At 43.2% G+C, this 20,728-nt stretch overlaps 1 protein-coding gene across 1 annotated transcript; it reads left to right on the forward strand.

Moving 5' to 3' along the window:
- LOC135971934 (eosinophil cationic protein) lies at positions 1–959 on the forward strand. Its single transcript, XM_065548574.1, has 2 exons — positions 1–67; positions 293–959. Exon 2 carries the CDS (start codon positions 298–300, stop codon positions 778–780), a length of 483 nt encoding a protein of 160 aa, XP_065404646.1. The 5' UTR covers positions 1–67; positions 293–297; the 3' UTR covers positions 781–959.
- Positions 960–20,728: the final 19,769 nt, after the last annotated feature.

Genomic DNA, 20,728 nt, shown 5'->3' on the forward strand with positions numbered 1-20,728 from the left:
AGCTGACCCTGAACCCCAGAACAACCAACTGGATCAGTTCTCACAGGAGCCACAGTGCAGAGACTGGGTAAGTCAACAATCCCCAGAGCTGGGAAAGGAGGGACAGTGACCGGGCAGCACCTCAGGGAGAGGTAAGCTGAAGTTAGTGCTTAGGAGATGTGGCACACTCTGGGGACAGGAAGAAAAGGAAATGGGACCCCAGAATGGCAGCAGAGGGGCCTGTGGGTTGAGACACTACAGAGTGTGTCATAGACCGGATCAGAGAGTAGTTACTTCTCTTCTTTTCTTACAGGAAACATGGTTCCAAAATTGTTAACTTCCCAAATTTGTCTGCTTCTTCTGTTGGGGCTTATGGGTGTGGAGGGCTCACTCCATGCCAGACCCCCACAGTTTACGAAGGCTCAGTGGTTTGCCATCCAGCACATCAATGTGAACCCCCCTCGATGCACCATTGCAATGCGGGTAATAAATAATTATCAACGGCGTTGCAAAAACCAAAATACTTTTCTTCGTACAACTTTTGCAAATACAGTTAATGTTTGTCGTAACCGAAGTATACGCTGCCCTCGTAACAGAACTCTCCACAATTGTCATCGTAGTAGCTACCGGGTGCCTTTACTCCACTGTGACCTCATAAATCCAGGTGCACAGAATATTTCAACCTGCAGGTATGCAGACAGACCAGGACGGAGGTTCTATGTAGTTGCATGTGAAAGCAGAGATCCACGGGATTCTCCACGGTATCCAGTGGTTCCAGTTCACCTGGATACCATCATCTAAGCTCCTGTATCAGCACTCCTCATCATCACTCATCTGCCAGGCTCCTCAATCATAGCCAAGATCCCATCCCTCCATGTACCCTGGGTATCAGCATCTGTCCTCTTCAGTCTCCATACCCCTTCAGGTTTCCTGAACTGAAGTGCCTTGTGAACCCCACAATAAACTGCTTTGCAAATTCATCTGGAAAGGTCTGTGTGTCTTCGTCGGCCGCTCTACTGTCGTTTAGTGACAGTCTGCTCTAGCGATATGGGTTCATCATGAATCTCTCACCCTCAATATCTGACCAAATTCCTTAATTCCCCCATCATCCTCCATGTGATACCTGATTCCAGGCCTGCCTTAAAAAAAATCCAATTGAGCCAACTAAGCATTGGTCTCCCTCGCCTTGATATCTCCTCTCCTCTAAGCAATTTTCCATCCACTGACCTCTCCCCCAACACCAGCCTATAACTTGTGTACAGATCTCCACTTGTTTTAGCTGTATTCCAGAATTGAGCCCAGTTAGATACTGAGGTCCCATTTGATGCTTTATGGTCCAACTATGGTTTTTATTGTCATGATTTCTATACCAAGAAAAAAAGGGCTGCAGTGAATAAGTTGAAAATGCACGTGTTTCATTACGATTTATGAACGACAAATTTGGATAGAATTGAACTTTATGATAGAAAACACCAAAACAGAAATAGAAAAAGTCAAGAATGCTATATATATGGTGAAAACAAGACTAAAAAAGGTTAATCTCAGTGATATATTCCTTTTAAATGAGCACAACAAATCTCCAGCTATTAGCAATTGTACTGCAGGTGGAACCTGGGTTTGAGTCAAATGTGCAATGAGATAAATTGTTCAGACAGCAATAGGGACAGATTGTAATACTGCCTGGAGGAGAGGTAGCCATCATTCCCAAAACTTCAATGTCCTGGAGATGAGGAGCTGCTGGTCACGTGGGAAGGGGAAGGGGAAGGGGAAGCAGGAGGATGGCGAGGTGGGAGCACTCATGAAGGTGAGTTGCCCCCTGCCCATTCTGCCCTCCATAGTTGCCCCCAGTGGTGAGTCAAAGGGTTCATTCAACACCCGTCAGGGAGGGCACAGCCTCGAGAATTAGGGATTTGTAGACCCAGAGAGAGAAGAAATGGATAATAAGAGCCCTTGCCCTGGCCTCCATCACAGGGCTTCACTCAGGAATCCATGAGAAACAGGAAGGGGAAGCCCTTTCTTGCAAGCTGTGGACAGGTGCAGCACTCACGTGATTGTGCCGGGGACAGAGTGGGTCTTTTTGAACGGCCTAAGTCAGAATACAACAGAGATACCATGTCATCAGATCTGCACCTTGGTTCTTCAGTCTGAGATTTCGGACTTCTATATTTCTGCTCTTCTTGCAGACCCTCAGAAATAGCAATTTATATTCCTCGGATGACTCCATGTCAGTAATAGTTGCTCTCATTGGCACCAGACAGCAGCTGTATTGAAGTCTCTCCTCGGGAGAAGCCATTGAGATCTTGCTTCTCCAAGGTGGGGCTGTGAACTTAAAAGTTTGCACTGGGACACTGAGTTTGGGAAATCTCAGTGCTCAACAGAATCCACTGACTCTAGGTAAAATAGGCATGTCAGGAAGTGAGTGCAGTCTTCCCAACACCTCAAAGCAGCAGGAGAAGGTGGGACACTGAAAACTGGAGCCATGCTTGCTGTGAAGAAAGGTAGAGTTGACCTTCCTCGCTTCAGGTACCAGATCACAGGTGTCTTCTCAGTCAGGGATGCCTTGTCTCTAAAACCATAGGACAGAGGGATCAGTCCGCACCTGCCCCCACACCCTCTCCACATTGTGACTTCAGCCCCTCTCCTGTCATCCATTCTTTCGCTCATTCATTCATCCAGCAGACATCTACTGAGTAGATACCTTGCTCCAGGCACAGTTTGAGGGAGTGTTGATGCAACACAGACCAAGACAGGTCACTGCTCTTTTGGGGCCACATTATGCTAGGATAAAAATAAACAAAAAAAATTGTTCTAAGCGTGCAAAATTTTGCTAAGTGTCAGGAGGAAAAATACACAGCATAGTACACAGAAAATTACACAGAGCTGCACGATATAGAGGTTCTGTGTGTGCCACAGACATCATAGGGCAGAGTGTCACCAGGAAAAGCCTATCTCAGAGAATGAAATCTGAACAGAAGGAAAAGCAGCCAGTCATGCAGACACCAAGTGGAGAATCATCCCAGCAAAGAGAAAGACAGTTCAAAAGTCCTGACAAACAGCAAGGCTGTAAGTAGACTTTCTGTTCTGTGTTTACGAGAAGTTGATTAAAACATCTGAAAGAGAATGACTACAATTATTTGCATCTTTGTATGTATTTATTACTTAATGTAATAAAACATTTTCAGTTTTAATAAATGATCCTGAATGGATAGAGTTTCGGCGTGTTAGAAGCACAAAAGGTGTTTGGTCGGGACAAGATCATCATAGCCAGGAGTATTAATGACAGGAGTTAATGAGGTTCAGACCCTTCATGCCTGTGAAGATGGAAGAATAAAGTACGTTCCTCATGGGGAACAAATCAAGCATGTTACATACAAGAATAATGTTACCTAAAGATCAGTCCAGCTGCTGTGCAGAACTCAACTATTTGGGAGACAAGAGTGGAAGCAAGGCCCCAGTGAAGGACCACAGGTTGAGGGAGAGGGAAACAAGAGTCTTCCAATCTCAGTGAATCGCACCATCATCCTCTCATGGTGCAGCCCCATGTTATTCCCCTTCCTGTTGCCATGACCTTTCTCCAGCTCCTCCGTGTCTTCCATATCATCTTCCTGCCGTCCCCATGCTGAGGATTGGGCTGAGGTCAGAGGCAGCTCCCCTCTCCCAGGGAGTGAGACAATTCAAACAAGAGCGAGGAGGATTCTGTGCTTGACCGTCAGAAAACCCTGGCTGAACTCAGTACCCTTTCTGCAGTAGACATCCAAGATTTTCTCATTGCCCTGGACCCAAGACCAGCATCACAGAGACTACCATTAGAGAAGTTAAGTGGTCACATCAGCATGTTCCAAAGACATGACCTTTAGAATCCACTTCTCTTCCTTGAACCTCCCATGTCTGATTTTATAAAATTCTCTTAATATCAAATCTCCAGAAAGTCTTGCAGGAGTAAATGCAGTTAATTGTTCTGTAAGCTGACAGGGAGGGTCTCCAGGGATTGTAAGAATTTAGCCAACTTGAGCAATCAGCCTGTTATACAAGTTTGCTGGTGGGAACCAGCTCCTGGCATGACCCAGCAACCTAACAGACAAATCAGCATGAACTTTCCTCATTACCATGCTAAAGTCTCCACTCAGTCAGGAGCCTCATTACCATAACATGTGAACTATGTGCTGGCAGAATCACTCACTGTGTCTGGGCAACTGGGACTCCTCCTCTATATGTGATGATACACCCTCTGCCCTCTCCATCACCCCATAGAATGTTCTTGTCACTTTCCCTCAGGAAGACGCTGCTTTGGAGAATCCTCCCAGTGGCCTTCTTACTTGAACCAAGTCACAAAACTTTTATTTATCAAAACGTATGTTTTCATAGAGAGTCTTTGTTACTCGCCAGGGAAACAAACCCTAGTTTTCTCAGCTACCAGCTCTAACACATTCTGTATAATCTAGCACAGAAGGAAGGTTAATTCACAATGCTACTGTTTTCACTTTGTTTTACTTTTTAATAATTGGGACCATATCAGGGCAGATGTCTTTAGGTGGGGGTTGAATGGAAGGTCAAGGAGACAAATCATCATCTTGGAAGGACACTCTTGCAGAGATTATGACTACACTTGGGATTCATGCATATGAGACCCCACCAGCAGAGTAGCCTGCAGTGTTCAAGGATATCCAAGTAGACTAAACATTTTAATGAGAAAACAACAGGCTTTGTCTTTCAAGAAGTCCGCGAATTGACTTTCCGAAAGGGAAAGAAGGCCCCATTTTCAGGGCAGAAGACAGAAGAGGAGAGGGGTTTAGGTTAAACATTGTAATCAATTTTTCCTGATAATGACTTTTTGTTTCTTTCTTGGTTCATTTTTATTTATTTATTTATTTTCCCAGACTGGAGTGCAGTGGTGCAATTTCGGCTCACTGCAGCCTCCATCTCCCAGGTTCAAGCAATTCTCCTGCCTCTGCCTCCCGAGTAGCTGGGACTATAGGCTTGCACCGCTAAGCCCAGCTAATTTTTGTATTATTAGTAGAGATGGGGTTTCACCATGTTGGCCAGGCTGGTCTCAAACTCCTGACCTCAGGTGATCTGCCCTACACGGCCTCCGAAATTGACAGGATTACAGACTTAAGCCATCATACCCAGTCTCTTAGTTCATTTTTAGAGATGAGGTCTCCCTATGGACTTGAAATTGTGGGCTCAAGCAATGTTTTTGCCTTAAACATCCCAGTAGTTGGGTCTATAAATACACACCACTGAGCCCAGCTGATACTCACATTTTATGAGCTATGTTTCCACTCTGATTACTTAAGGAAGTGAGGCAATTAGTAGGGATAGGAGCATAGAAATTCTGTCCACATTCCTATTTCCTATTACCTATGAAAAATAGCCTTGTTTCTGAACTAGAACTTGATTTTGGTTAATAAATGTTTTTCTATATTAATATGCATGTAGAATTATGACAGACTTGTCACTTTTGTCTCACGTCTGATCTACAATGATTTCAAAAGAAGATCAATTGACTACTTCAACATTTTCATTGTTTGAAAGATAACACGGATGTAAAACTGGGTGATGTGAGAGAATTTAGCATATAGGGCCAGCCAGGTTGCCCAAATGAATATCTGGGAAACCGAATACGTTACATGCTTATCACACATTCCCACTGATTTAGAAAATATGACTCTATTAGTCAGGGTCATCAAGAGAAACATAGCAGATGTATGTAGAAAGAGACAGATAGAAATATAGATACAGAAGGATTTATCATGAGAAATTGGCTCAGCCAGTTATGCAGTCGGTGAAGTCCCACAGTCTGCTTTCTGCAAGCTGGCAGACCCAGAAAAGCCCGTGGTATAATTCGGTTCAAGTCCTAATGCCTGAAAAATATGGGAGTCGAGGACATAGATGTCAACCCAAGTGTGGGAACGATGACACAAGATGTCCTAACTTTGGAAGTGAGGCAAGAAAAATGGTGAATTCCTCCTTTCTCCACTTTTCATTCTAATCTGGCCCTCAACAGATTGGATGAGCCCCATCCACACTGGCAATGCAACCTACTTTACTTAATCAACCAATTCAACTGCTAGTCTTATGGAAACACCCTCACAGACACACCCAGGAATAATGTTAATCTGGGCACCCACAGGTCCAGGCAACCTGAAATATAAAATTCACCATCATGATGACCTATGGTTTCCCAGGTGCACCAGGAGATGTTACCAAAATGGCATCATCAACCAGAACCCACATACATTCACCAGGTCAGCGCACTTCTCAGTTCACCAGAGATGGATTTTCTTCTGTGACATCACGTTCACCTGGAGTGGGGCCAAGAAACAGGCCACAGCTAATCATCAGAAAGAAAGGATTCTTTATTTGCTTTTTTACAAATGAGAGAAAAATTTGCCAAAATCCTTTGGTAATAAGTAGTTATCTCAAAGGCAAAGAGACTCAAAATGAAAATGAAAAAAGTCAGTTACCCGTCCCACTGTCTGTGTTTTACCTCCACATATACAAATAGGTATTAAGTTCACCCTTTCTGGTATTAAGGACTAGAGTCTAACCCAATAACTCTGAATCTGAGTGTGCAGATGTTACCAGATTTTTCATTACAGAAAATGACAGTTGATATTTTACGATGACAACTTTTACTTTCCCAGAATTCCTTAGTTAAGTGACACACACATGCAACTGGAAGGATTTACTGTTTTCACCCACAGCTCCCACACTTCACAGATGTGCAGGAGCTTCAGTACAGAAGTTCCTAGGAACATGGATAGTACATGTGTGACTTGTTAACCACAATGCAATACCAAATATATGGGGTTCGGTGTCGGTCTTTTATTCGGAACATACAGTTCAGAATTGTTTAAAATAGTACATTTATCTCCAGTACAGCGCCAAGGATTTGGTGCTAAACCATTCATGAGAAGTTTGCCCCTGTATTAGTTCATTCTCACATTACTACAAAGAAACACCTAAAACTGGGTAATTTATAAAGAAAAGAGGTTAAATTAGCTCTCAGTTCTGCAGGCTTTACAGAAAGCATAGCAATTTCTCTGTCTGGGAAAGCTGCAGGAAGCTTCCAATCACGGTGGAAGGCACAGGGGAAACAGGGGTCTGTCATGCCAGGAGCAGGAGCAGGAGTAAGAGAGCAAGGCGGGTTGTACCACAATTTTAACAACCAGGTTTCATGAGAACTCAAGCACTATGAGGAGAATAGCACCAAGCGAATGGCGCTGCAACATTCACGAGAAATCCAGCCCCATTATCCACTCACTTCCCACCAAGCCTGCCTCCAGCACTGGGGATTAGATTCCAATATCACACATAGATGGGGCAAATATCCAGACTGTCTCAGTTGCCCACAATGATCTTGAACTCCTGGCCTCAAGCGATCTTCCTGCCTCAGCTGCCCAAAGTGCTGGGATACCAAGCGAGAGTTACCATTCCCAGCTGGTGGTGACTCTTTTTATAAGGATACTGATCCTCTTGAATCAAGGCTCCACTCTTACGATGTCATTTAACATTAACTTTATCCTTATAGGCCCTCCCTCCAAATACAGTGACACTGGGGGTTCAATATATGAATTTCAATATATGAATATGAGGACTTCAATATATGAATTTTTAAGGGACATAATTCAGTCCACAGTAAACACTATATATAGCATATTACTGTCGGGGTGGGGGGAAGGAATTACACACAGAAATCTATGAAAATGAGAAAAAGCCTTATAGGTACTACTGCATATATGCTTAGATTCAGCATATATATTATAGAAAAGGTACTAAAAAACTGAATAACTATTCCTCCTGGAATACAAATCTAGGTTCAATAAAGAAAGGTAAATGAAGACATCCTTTTCACTAGATACTCTTTTTTAATGATTGAATTTATATTTTCATCATATGAATGTATATGCATTCTATATATGCATATGTACTTACATGCATATATCTATATATGTAGAGATGTATGTATTTGTTAACCACAGACTCCCTACTACTACAACATTCAAACAAAGGAGAATTAATCAAGCAAAACTCAAAGAACCATAACAAGGCAGCACTGGATGACCTGGAAGGCTAAGGGTCCGTGAGCCCGCCACCCCTCACCCCCGAGCTCGGAATCAGAGAGTGGTGGAGATATCCCTCACTCCACCTCCTGCTCTCTTCCTTCTCCAGTCCAGCCACCTGGTCACCGAGTGAGGCTCTAAACTGGCCCTTATTACGTGTGTCTGTACCTCCCCTTCTCAGAAGAGTGTGACAGAAGAGTGTGACTATCGAAAGTCAGCACAAAGAGTGAGACAGAGTGTGAGACCTGTTAGTTGTGGAACTGTAAGAACCTTGTGCTTTGAAAGCCGATCTGCTTTGTGATATTGAAATCCTCTGAGTCCATTCCCTCATTATTACAGGAAAGGTGTGTGAAAGATCCAGGTCACGTCACTACAGGACAAAAGCTCTGTTTGATGTTCAGCCACAATCAAAGCTCTTGAGATCCAGCAATTTCCTTGAACAATTTTTCTACCACACACACACCTCAAAATTTAGTGCATAGCCATATTTAGGATTGTGGTAGGGGGCCATTACATGATCTTGACTGTGTCAATAAAAGTCTCAGAGTAAAACTCTGGGGCATTCAGTGCAGATGGCCTACCAGTTGGATGTGGAATCTGAGCAAATCATCCTAACATTCTGCTACTCATCTCCAAATCACAGGCTTACATAAAATGGCTATCTATCTCAGACACTTTGCAATCTATGAGTCTGCAATGAAGAACGAATATGTGTGTGTGTGTGTGTGTGTGTGTGTGTGTGTGTGTGTGTGTGTGTGTTTTAAAGGGGCATATATGTGCTTTACTTGGTTTATGTATATGAGTTACTTGATTACTTAGATGGCAGTATTCTGAATAATGGATTAATTGAATAAATGAAATATAATTACATCATGTACAAAACTTTACATAGTTTTGTCTGTGTGATCATTATTCCTGTAAGTCTCCATAGTAATAAGAATTGTATTTTTAGTGAAGAAGCTATTTTGGTCTGACCTTCAAAACTGTCTTTGCATTTGGGGAGGACAAAAGACTAGCAAAAAAAAGCCTGAGGGGTTATTTTAAGTATTCTTAGGATTTAGTGTTCTTCAGACTGTCTGGATTAGCTGACTTGTGAAAAAACTAATAGTTCACTCCTCAGTATTTCTGGAACAGGAAAGATTTTTCCTCATGCCCCCAACTGCCTCTTGCCAAATAAAAAAGCAAGAGCCCGCTGCCCTGAAGGGTGAGCCCCAGGCTAGGCAGCATTCATCACAGGCTGACTGAAAAGCTCTGGGGCCTTAAGGGAACATTGAGAATAGCCTGCCAGTATTCCGCTTGAGCCTGTGGTGAAGGTAACTGCAGGGAGAGGCTCCTCTGCCTGTGGAAGAGCAAGGGAAGAGTGGAAGGACTCCATCTCATGGCTTGAGTGCAAGCTCAGCCGCAGTACAACAGAACACCACGTAAACTTCCCAGGTTGTTTACTTTGGTCCCTCAGACAGAACCTGTGGACATGCCTGGGCCTGGAGGAACTCATCACCCTGAAGGGAAGGACACAAGCCTAGCTGGCATTGCCACCTGCTCTAGGGTCTTGTAGAGCTCTAGGGCCTTGAGTGAGGCCCTCACTTTCAAGAAAGAAATAAACTCTTCTCCACTGCAGCTAAACTGTAAAGCTCATAACACAAGTGGATCCTCTGTGCATATTCACTTCCTTTCCTTCTTACCCGAGGTGCTGCAGTGTGAATCTGAAGGTGGCAAGTTCAACACTAAAGTGCTGGAGTGCATGAAAGTTATGGTAGACTCAGAAATCTGTTGTTCAACAGTTAGACTGTATTTATGATGGATGGATTTTCTGTCTAGTCACCAATTATCCTCTACATGGGTGACAGAGTGAGACTCTGTCTCAAAAAAAAAAAAAAAAAGAGTTCAGCATGCCAAAGTGCCATAGTTTGGAGTATAGTGTGCTGAGCCCCAACAAAAGCCATGAGATTAGATATGATCATGAAGGGAGCGCCTGTGTCCATAGAAAAGAAAGAATAGCTAACCCCTAGGAATCTCTACCATCAAGAGCCTGGAGAGAAAGGGGAAGAAGTAATGAAGAAGACTAAGAACATGAGTCCAGGGACATAGGAGAAATAATCAGGAAAGGGTGGGGTGCTGTAACTCAGCACACATCTTTGACGAGACTGTCTGCCTTGAGGGCACCAGGCCTGAGCTCACCAGACTTTTCATCTTGTTTTTGTCCCAAGAAGCTCATTCTCAGGTCAGCTTCATCAAGAAGCAGGGAGCAATCAACTCTGTCAAATGCTGCTGAGCATGGAAAGTTAACGCTGTCAGGAGAGAAATGTCTTACTCCAAGTGCAAAGCTTCGCTCATGACCACTGTTGATGGGGTGGAAGAGTCTGGGCAATTCATTGAAGAGGTATCCAAATGTCTGGGTCTAAGGAAAGGCAATCTTACCAGGAGGTGAACAGGAGGAGGGTCCACATCTGAGTCACATTTTCATCTCAGGGGAGGGAATAACGAGAAGGAGAGTAGGGCATCTGCGTCTCAATGCCTGGAGATATTGTTCTCCTCTCTTCGCTCCTGTAAGGACCCATCTGAGCAACTCACTTCGCCACATCATCCTTCATTCCTTTTTTTTTTTTTTTTTGAGACTGAGTCTCGTCCTCTCTCCCAGGCTAGAGTGCACTGTCATGATCTCGGCTCACTGCAACCTCCACCTCCCAGATTCAAGCCCAGATTATGCCTCAGCCTTCCGAGTAGCTGGGATTACAGTTGCCCACCACCATGCTCATCTAATTTTTGTTTTTGTAAGACAGGGTTTCCATATGTTGGCCAGGCTGGTCTCGAACTCTTGACCTCAAGTGATCCACCTATCTCGCCTCCCAAAGTGCTGAGATTACAGGCGTGAGCCACCATGCCTGGCTGCAAAAAGATATTTTCTAATATTCAGTTCTATCAGTTTTTTTAGTGTGCTTAACAGATGACTCTACCATTATTCTTCCTTGGCTGGAAAGTGAGGGGTTGGTATAAATGTCTTTAGGAGTTCCTTTCAGTTCAGACTATTTAGAAATCTGATACTCCGGAGCATAGGTATGGGTGTATGCCTGTGTGTGTGTATGTGTTTGTGTGTGTGTGTGTGTGTGTGTGTGTGTGTGTGTAGGAAAAGATGTAAAGGAAATTTGGTTGACATCTGTGCATCATTTGTCTATGTAAATCTGATTTTCCTCAATCATTATTAATTTAGGCAGAAAAAAGCATAATTATCTGAAATAAAATTATTATATACAGATTACATCATTATTTTTAAACTATGCAAAAAATGCTTATAATTGATTTTATTGTAGAGAAGATATGAGGTCCTGTTATTTAGAACTGTTATTTAATGGAGCAAGATAAAACACTAGTACAAAGACTATGCAATAATTTCAAGGCCCTGAGAGCTAGATTAGAGGACTAATTTTGTGTTCAGTTTCATCTAGAGCTGTAAATTAAACAATTCTACCTTGAAGAATACTTTCACAGAAGAATAAAGGATCCAAGGGCAGTAGAAAAAAAATGAAGCTCAAGGTGAGTGATTTGGCCAAATTCATCAAATTCTGTACAAAAAAGAGACTAAATCACGCAGGTAGTATATTTTTATCATGAAAATGTGCTCTGATTATTTGCTAAGACAGTTCCTCAAATTTACCACCAAATTGATGGAAAACAAAATTTTTATGATAATCTATTTCCCTCTGTTCTGACTTCACAAGTAAATGCAAGATGTTAAAAGGTGATTTCTTCTATCTCAGTTTGGGTAAGGGTCCCTGAGAAGCAGAGGCCCTTATCAAAATGACTTGCTGTCCACCTAAGCAGCACTTGGTCAAAAAGAGATAAAACCCTGAGTTCTGTTTCTCATGCCTTCACTTTGAGGAGTAAGGAAAAGAAACAAAGATACTGCCTTATTGTAAATACCACAGAGAGGATAATGTAGTAACGGATACTACAGTAACACTTTGATGTGTAAGACTGATCATCGTTATCAAGATTTCTTTATTTTTGGAACGTTTTCTGCTACATATTTCGTTATTTCATACACACACGCACACACACACACACAAATTACCACATTAAATTTCCCCTACAAACCAGCGTATGTGTTGTTTTTTACAGATTATAAAACAGAGGCATAGAGAGGATGAATAAACTGTCGAACTTTTTTGGGTTTTTTTGTTTGTTTGTTTGTTTGTTTGTTTGAGACAGAGTGTTGCTCTGTCTCCCAGGCTGGAGGGCAGTGGCACAATATCAGCTCACTGCAGCCTCTGACTCCTGGATTCAAGAGATCCTCCTACCTCAGCCTCCTGAGTAGCGGGATTACAGGTGCAAGCCACCATGCTCGACTAATTTTTGTGTTTTTGGTAGAGATGGGGTTTCATCATGTTGGCCAGGCTGGTTTCGAACTACTTGCCTGAAGTGATCCCTCTGTCTCGGCCTCCCAAAGTGCTGGGATTACAGGCTTGAGCCACCACGCTTGGCCCTGGACTACTCTTATAGTAAGAGTCTCAAAACTCTCAAATAGAAAAAGTCAGAGCTGGTATCTGGACAAGATTATACAAAATCTACACCCAACATCACTGTGACACAAAACTTATATAATAACTGCATTTATAGAGACACTAACTTATATAATAATTCATTTCCTATAAGCCCTGAAGTCTCAGCAAATGCATCTGTGTGCTCAAAATGCAATGGGGATGAAGAGAGGTTGATTAATGGGTATAAATATAAGAAATGATATAAGAAATAAGACCTGGTGTTTGATAGATCAGGAGGATGACTATAGTTAATGATAATCTATTGTACACTTCAAAATAGCTTGAAGACCAAAATTTGAATGTTTCTAACAAAGTCAAATATTTAAGGTAATGGATATCCCAATTTCCCTGATACAATCTTTACACATTATATGAATGTATTTAATTATCACAGGTACCCTGAAAATATGTACCTCTCTTATGTATCAATAAAAAGAAATAACGCCGGGTGCAGTGGCTCATGCCTGGCTGAGGTGTGCGGATCATCAGAAGTCAGGAGTTTGAGACCAACCTGGTCAACATGGTGAAACCCTGTCTCTACTAAAACTACAAAAATTAGGTGGGCGTGGTCATGTGCACCTGTAATCCCAGCTACTCGGGAGGCTGAGGAAGGAGAATCACTTGAACCCAGGAGGTGGAGGTTGCAGTGAGCCGAGATTTCACCACTGCACTCAAGCCTGGGCGACAGAGTGAGACTCTATCTCGAAAGAAAGAAAAAGAAGGGAAGGGAAGGGAAGGGAAGTGAAGGGAAGGGAAGGGAAGGGAAGGGAAGGGAAGGGTAGGGTAGGGAAGGGAAGGGAAGGGAAGGGAATATTTTAAAAATATGCAATGGTATGTGAACACAATTTTCCAATTTATTAGGAAACACACTTTATTTCATCCCTCCTAAGGCACACCTCTCTATAATTCCATCTGAGCTCTATTTCCATTTCTTCCCTTTCCAGATAGGGAAAGAACTTGTTATAGTTGAGGAAAAAGAAGAAAGACTTAGTTCTTCCCTCTTTCATGCCAGAAACTGCATCAAAGGTGTCAGATCTACTTATACAATGGCTTTCAGAGGAGATATGCAGGAGGCCCCATGCAAGAAGGAAGGGCTAACGCTACCTTTTTGAGGTTCAAGAGACCAGGAAGAGCTCAGTACACCAAATATCTTTAGAACTTAGGTAAGTAAAATATTTCTCCATTTGGTGCAATTTAATTAACCTGCACCATATTATGGAAATCTTGTATTCCTTTTAATGGCAAAAATCACAATTACTTTTGCACCAACATAATAAATAATGTGCATTGTCTTTCCCATAGATAGCCACTGCTGCATTAGGGAAATCTGTGTGCAGGAAAGTACTGATGGTTTGGTACCTCCCTGTCAGCAGGTTAAGAGCAAATATTGCAAGGGTACCCTGGGGCTGAAGAAATTGCAAGCATTGAACATTATATGTTTGCACATAAATGCTATGCAAAGGAGACATTGATCAATCCAGTGTACTCAACAGTGGTTTTTGCCACAAATGCAGAATTCTTTGTCTGGGACAATATTTTTCAATTTTCATCAGTTTCCCAAAAAATAACTTAATACTGGGGCATAATTCCGACTATTCCTCTCAGGGGAAGTGTGGATCAGGTCTGAAAATGTGTCATTAAATTAGGCTGCAAGACAAGTTATGCTAATAAAATAAGAACCCAGGAGAAGTGGCTTGTGGCTATTAAAGAAAATCTTGCTGAAGTTACAAAGAATTTTGTGGTAGAGGGCCATTACCTGATCTTGACTGTATCAATAAAAGTCTCAGAGCAAAACTCTGGGAGATTCCGTGCAGATGGCCTACCAGTTGGATGTGGAATTTGAGCAAATCATCCTAACATTTTGCTACTCATCTCCAAATCACAGGCTTGCATAAAATGGCTATCTATCTCAGACACTTTGCAATCTATGAGTCTCCAATAAGGAATGAATATGTGTGTGTGTGTGTGTGTGTGTGTGTGTGTGTGTGTGTGTCTGTGTGTGTGTGTGTCTGTGTGTTTTAAAGAGGTATATATGTGGTTTCCTTGGTTTATGTATATGAGTCACTTGATTGCTTATATGGGAATATTCTGAATGCTGGATTAATTGAATAAATGAAATATAATTACATCATGTACAAAACTTTACATAGTTTCCTCTGCTTGATCATTACTCCTGTAAGTCTCCATAGTAATATCTAATTGTATTTTTAGTGAGAAAGCTATTTTGGCCTGAACTTCAAAACTGCCTTTGCATTTGGGGAGGACAAAAGACTAGCAAAAAAGCCTGCAGGGTTATTTTAAGTATTCTTAGGATTTAGTGTTCTTCAGACTGTCTGGGTTAGCTGACTTAAAAAACTAAAGAGACAGGATACTCATACATATGAATATAACAGTTCACTCCTCAGTATTTCTGGAACAGGAAGGATTTTTCCTCATGCCCCCAACCGCCTCTAACCAAACAGAAAAGCAAGAGAACAAAATTCTTTAAATCTTAAAAGGTGGCTATGCGTAAGCAGTGATATATACAGACTAGCACATAGGTCATCAATTTTGTCTCACTGGGATATTCATAATCAATCCCTAATAACTAACAGCCAAACTTCTGTAATAAAAAACTATATAATCAAATATTATACACAAATTCATTGGTAGTGTTTTCTGCCAGCATGTAAATGCCACACCTAAAGAACCTCAAACATTAAGTATTTTCCATTTGGATCACCTGGGGGAATTTTTGCACTATGGATTCCTTGGCTCCATTCCAGATATACTCAAACAGAATGTCTGCCCATGGAGCTCAGGATTCTGCATTTTCAAACATTTCCTCAAGTGGCTCTCAAACAACCTGTCTCCAGCCCAACTTGGAGATCCATCTTTTACCACACATTGACTTCAGAAGCCTTCATGTACATCAGAAGTAATCTCAGTGTGGGGAAATTCCAAAGCACAGGAAACAATGATACCATTTGCATTGTTACCCAGATGATTCTAGCTACATACACCTATTATGCAGCATTTATGTCTGATATGAGGCTTCTGTTCAGTTGACCCTATTGATATCAAGTGCACACAACTGACCTGTCAGGCTATTGCAACACTCTTAACTTAAATGTAGGGAGAATGTGTGCAGGGCTTAGCTGAAGCTCACCATGGGGTATGAAGTGACTCAGTCTCATTGCTATAACCCTTGGGTTCAGAAGACACTGAACAAATGCTTAAAAACTGCTTTAGCTTAATGCATGAGGAGATATTTAACTCCTCAAAGAGTCAAAGAATCAAGGAGAAGGGGTTGAGCTGGATGGCCAAATAGAAGTGTCCATTGATTGCACCCCACACATACCAGCAGAAACACCAAATTAAATAACTGTCTACACACAAAAAAAGCACCTACATAGGAAACAAATATCAAGTCAACTATCACAGTATCTGATTTTAACTTCGTATCATTGAAACAGGCACAGAAGAGGTTAGGAAAGACAATTTTGAATCAATAAGGCCAACATTCCCCCATCTCCCAGCAGCCACCACATGGAGCGGAAATGGAATCTGAGAGCACGGGGGAGGGAGAGTGCAGCAATTGTGGAAATCTGCACTGAACTCAGTGCTGCCCTGTCACAGTCCAACCACAGAAGAAGCATTTAGACCACTTTAGCCAAAAGGGAATTGCCTATCCCAGCAGTCAGAACCTGAGTTTGGGAAAGCCTTGCCACAGCAGGCTAAAATGCTCTGGGGTTCTAAACACATTTGAAACTCAATCTAGGCCACAAGAACTACAACTACAAGGCAAGTCCCAGTGCTGTGCTGGGCTCAGTGCCAGAGGACTTGGACACCACTAGCGTGACATCCGTCAGGACAGCTAAGGGAGTGCTTGCACAACCGCTCCCCCAACCACAGGCAGCACAGCTCACAGCAGTGAAAGTGACTCCTTACTTCTGCTTGAGGAGAGGAGAGGAAAGAGTAACTAGGACTTTGTCTTACATCATAAACATCAGCTCAGCCACAGTAGGATAGGACACCAGTCAGAGTCATGAAGCCACCATTCCAGGTCCTCGCTCCTGAAGGACATTTCTAGACACAACCTGCACCGGAAGAAAACCCACTGCCTAGAAGGAAAGGACCCAGTCCTGCCAGGATTCATCACCTGCTGACTGAAGAACCCTCAGGCCCTAAATAACCAGTAGCAACACCCAGTAGTACACTCCATGGGCCTTGGGTGAGACTCTGAGATATATTGGCTTCAGGTGAGACCCACCATATTCACAGCAGTGGCGGTCATGAAGGGACGACTCTTCTGCTTGAGAAAAGCAGAGGTAAAAGTAAAGGGGATGCTGTCCTGCAGCTTAGATAGCAGCTTCGCTACAGCAGGGTAGAGCACCAAGCAGGCTCTTGGGTCCCCAATTTCAGATCTTGCCTTTTTGTTGGCATTTCCAGACCTGCCCTGGGTCAGAGGGGAGTCCACTGACCTGAAGGTGAGTCCCAGGCCAGGCAGCATTCACCACAAGCTGACTGAAGAGCTCTGGGGCCTTAAGGGAACACTGGAGATAGCCTGGCAGTACTCCCCTTGAGTCTGTGGTGGAGGTAGCCATGGGGAGAGGCTCCTCTGCCCATGGAAAGGTGAGGGAAGACTGGAAGGACTCCATCTCATGGCTTGAGTCCAAGCTCAATCACAGTAAAACAGAACACCACGTAAACCTCCCAGGTGTTTTACTTTGGTCCCTGGCTCTCAGACAGTAGCTCTGGACATGCCTGCGCCTAGAGGAACTCATCACCCTGAAGGGAAGGACACAAGCCTGGCTAGTATTGCCACCTGCTCTAGGGCCTTATAGAGCTTTAGGGCCTAGAGTGAGGCCCTTACTTCCAAGAAAGGAATAAACTCTTTTCCAGTGCAGCTAAACTGTAAAGCTCATAACACAAGTAGGTATTCTGTGCATATTCACTTCTTTTTCTCCCTGCCCAAGGTGCTGCAGTGTGAATCTGAAGGTGGCAGGTTCAACACTGAAGTGCTGGAGTGCATGAAAGTTATGGTAGACTCAGAAATCTGTTCTTCAACATTTAGACTGTATTTATGCTGGCTGGATTTTCTGTTTATTCACCTATTATTCTCTACCCCTGTCAGCAACCAAGAAACGCGCAGCCCATCTCATGCTGTCTTAAAGGGAACAAAGGAAGAAGTTTTGGGCTCTTGGCCTGCAGGAAGCACGCGGTGCGGCGCCCCCTGCCGGCCAATACGACGGCCACGGAACTGGGAGACCGCTAAGGCTCTGGGCGGCACGGAGTTGTCCATTCTCCTCCCTCTTTCCAGAAGCAGCTTCTTCTGGTGACACCCCGGGAGCCACATGGATTTGTTTCCCTAAAGGAAGCGGTTTTCCACCTGGGTATCATCCCTAATACCCTCCGAAGGAGCCCATTGAGGAGAAAGGAACAGAACGTCCGGCAGAATGTAGAAGGACCCTATGATCCAGGAAACCTAGGGCCAGCCATCATGAGGTTTTATGAGAGCAGCTGGTAGGAAGATCAGCCCCAGGAGAAGGGGATTGTCTAGCACCTCGGTCGGAGCAAGGCCTTTCCAAAGTATTATTTCCCTAATTCAGGCTGCCTCCCACCGACCCTCCACCACCACCTTATCCTCCACCAAAAGCCCTGCCACTGTGGCAGGGATAGGGGATGTGGGGTTGGTGGGGAACAGGCTGTAAGAGAGACGCAGGAGCCTATATGGGTCTGGGAACAATGAGGGGGTCCACGTGCAAGGGACGAAGCATTTACAAAGAAGACATAGACAGTGCTGCAAAGATTTGAAGGCATAGGGTGCAAGTCACTCAGGTGCCAGTATCAGGAGGAACCTAGCCATCCAGGTGAACAGGTGCCCCCTTCTTACAGCCCACTCGCATGGGCCTGGTGGACTCCTTATTTTTAGTAGTGGCAGTGAAGAGGTCGGGTCCCTGTGCTGGCAAAACAGTCAGTGTCATTGACATCATGAGTCCTGTTGTGGTAGCTGCACATGGAGGGGCTGTTGGTACAGGGCACTGGTGAAGTTCTGCAGAAATCTGCTATGGTGGTCAGATTCTTATGAATGAATGTGTGGATCTGCTTGCATTTACCTCTATGGATCAGCCAGCGGCACCTCATCGTCACATCACAGTGTCAGTGGTGTCCTCTAGGGACCCAAGACCTGGGGTTATCTATATGTCGTGTTGAGAAGGGCAGAGCTGGAGTGAAGACAGTTAGGTCCAAAAGGAGGAAGAGGAAAAGGGTCCACATCAGATTCATGTTTCCTGTGAAAGCATTTCAAAGAAGAGCAGAGTCAAAAGAGAAGCCACTGTCCCTTGTCCTGTTCTTAAGAAGTCTTGGCCCAACACTTAATGTTTGCAGTTCTCCCCTCCTGCCTTTATCTACACTTATTCTTCATGTGCTCGTGGCAACAAGTGTTCTCACATCCTTCTTCCACCTCCTTGTCAACAATGGAGAAGGCTACCGCCCTCTCAACCCTTTATGGCATTGTCCTATGTACAAGGTTATTTGCAAATCCCAAAGCGATTCTTGCTCCTTACCTAAGCAGACCAGTTAAACTAAAAACTTTCATCTCTGAGGTGTTTGCATCTATCAGTCCATCTGCTGCTGACCCATAGCCTGTGAGGTGAGGCAGGCATCACTGACAACCCCTTTTTAGAATGACTTAACTCAGACGGGAATTGACAGATCCATATGACCTGCATCTTAGAAAATATTTTCACTTCCTTAAATACAAATGTCTGTTTTAACACTGTTTTTAAAAATGTGAGCTTTTCAATTCTAAGAAAGTAGAGTTTATATTTCTCCCATGTATTTCTCTGCCTCAAAATAAAGATTCCCAGCTCTTCCATGTATACAGCCCATCATCCAGAAATGTTCTAATTCTTGGTGATCAGGGATTCTGGGTGACTGGGCGTGAGCCTTCTGTCTTTAGATTTAATATCCAACTCTTTTTTTAAATACCTGGGAGTTCCAGGAAAGGGTTTTCTGCAGAGTAGGTGACATCCACAGAGATGGATATATCCCTCTCAGAGGTGGATACTCCTAGTAAAAATGGAATCCCCGTTGCCTCTCTCCTTCTTCTAATCTTGTAGAAATTACATTGTGGGTGGTTTCTTCCCAGAGGTCAGGGTGCAGGCCGAATGGAAAACTCTCAGGCCTGTCAATGGTCTTAAACAGATTGCCAGGTAGTACTAATTTTATGCTTACTATTTCACACCTAAAATATTCACCAGCATCACACAGAGTGCCTACGACATCACTGCAAACATGCAGAAACTTGGAGTTTAGTGTCTATCATAAGCTTGCTATTGGAGCTTGGCAAATCACCTTATCCTTCTACTCCTCATCTCTAAAGTGAATATTATGGACAAAAGATCTCTTTCAGCTCTGACATTCTGTATTTTTTTTAATACATTACTGTGTGTTTGGGTTCATGTGTGATTTTGTGTATATGCATATTGGTTTATACATGTTCAGGTTAGGAAAATACTTAGTTTGCAAATTGAGTTTCCATTTGAGAATTGTTAATTTAATTAAGTGTAATTTTTCTTTAAAGCAGTCATTAGCAAGGCCAAGAAAAATTCAATCACTATTATGTAAACATTACAGCATAATCTGTTTTTGTCCTCCACCATTAAAGTTATACGGGTTTTTTGGGTTTTGTTTCCTTGTTTGTTTGTTTTTTGAGACCAAGTCTTGCTCTGTCTCTCAGGCTGAAATGCAATGGCATAATCTCGACTCACTGGAACCTCTGCCTCCCAAGTTCAAGCAATTCTCTGCCTCAGCCTCCCGAGTAGCTTGGATTACAGGCATGGCCCACCACACCCGGCTAAGTTTTGTATTTTTAGTAGAGAAGGAGTTTCACCATCTTTCCCAGGCTGGTCTTGAACTCCTGACTTCATGATCTACCGGCCTCGGCCTCCCAAAGTGCTAGGATTACAGGCGTGAGCCACTGTGCCAGGCCATATTTATTTATTTATATTTATTTTTGTGTATTTATTTATTTTGAGATGGAATTTCACTCTTGTTACCCAGGCTGGAGTGCAATAATGTGATCTCGGCTCACCACAACCTCTGCCTCCCAGGTTCAAGCGATTCTCCTGCCACACCCTCCCGAATAGTTGGGATTATAGG

Source organism: Macaca fascicularis, chromosome 7, assembly GCF_037993035.2.
Source record: "Macaca fascicularis isolate 582-1 chromosome 7, T2T-MFA8v1.1".
Classification (NCBI taxonomy): Eukaryota; Metazoa; Chordata; class Mammalia; order Primates; family Cercopithecidae; genus Macaca; species Macaca fascicularis.

What these genes read in the sequence shown, in the direction of transcription:
- LOC135971934 (XM_065548574.1), top strand. Translation starts at nt 298, where the DNA reads ATGGTTCCAAAATTGTTAACTTCCCAAATTTGTCTGCTTCTTCTGTTG.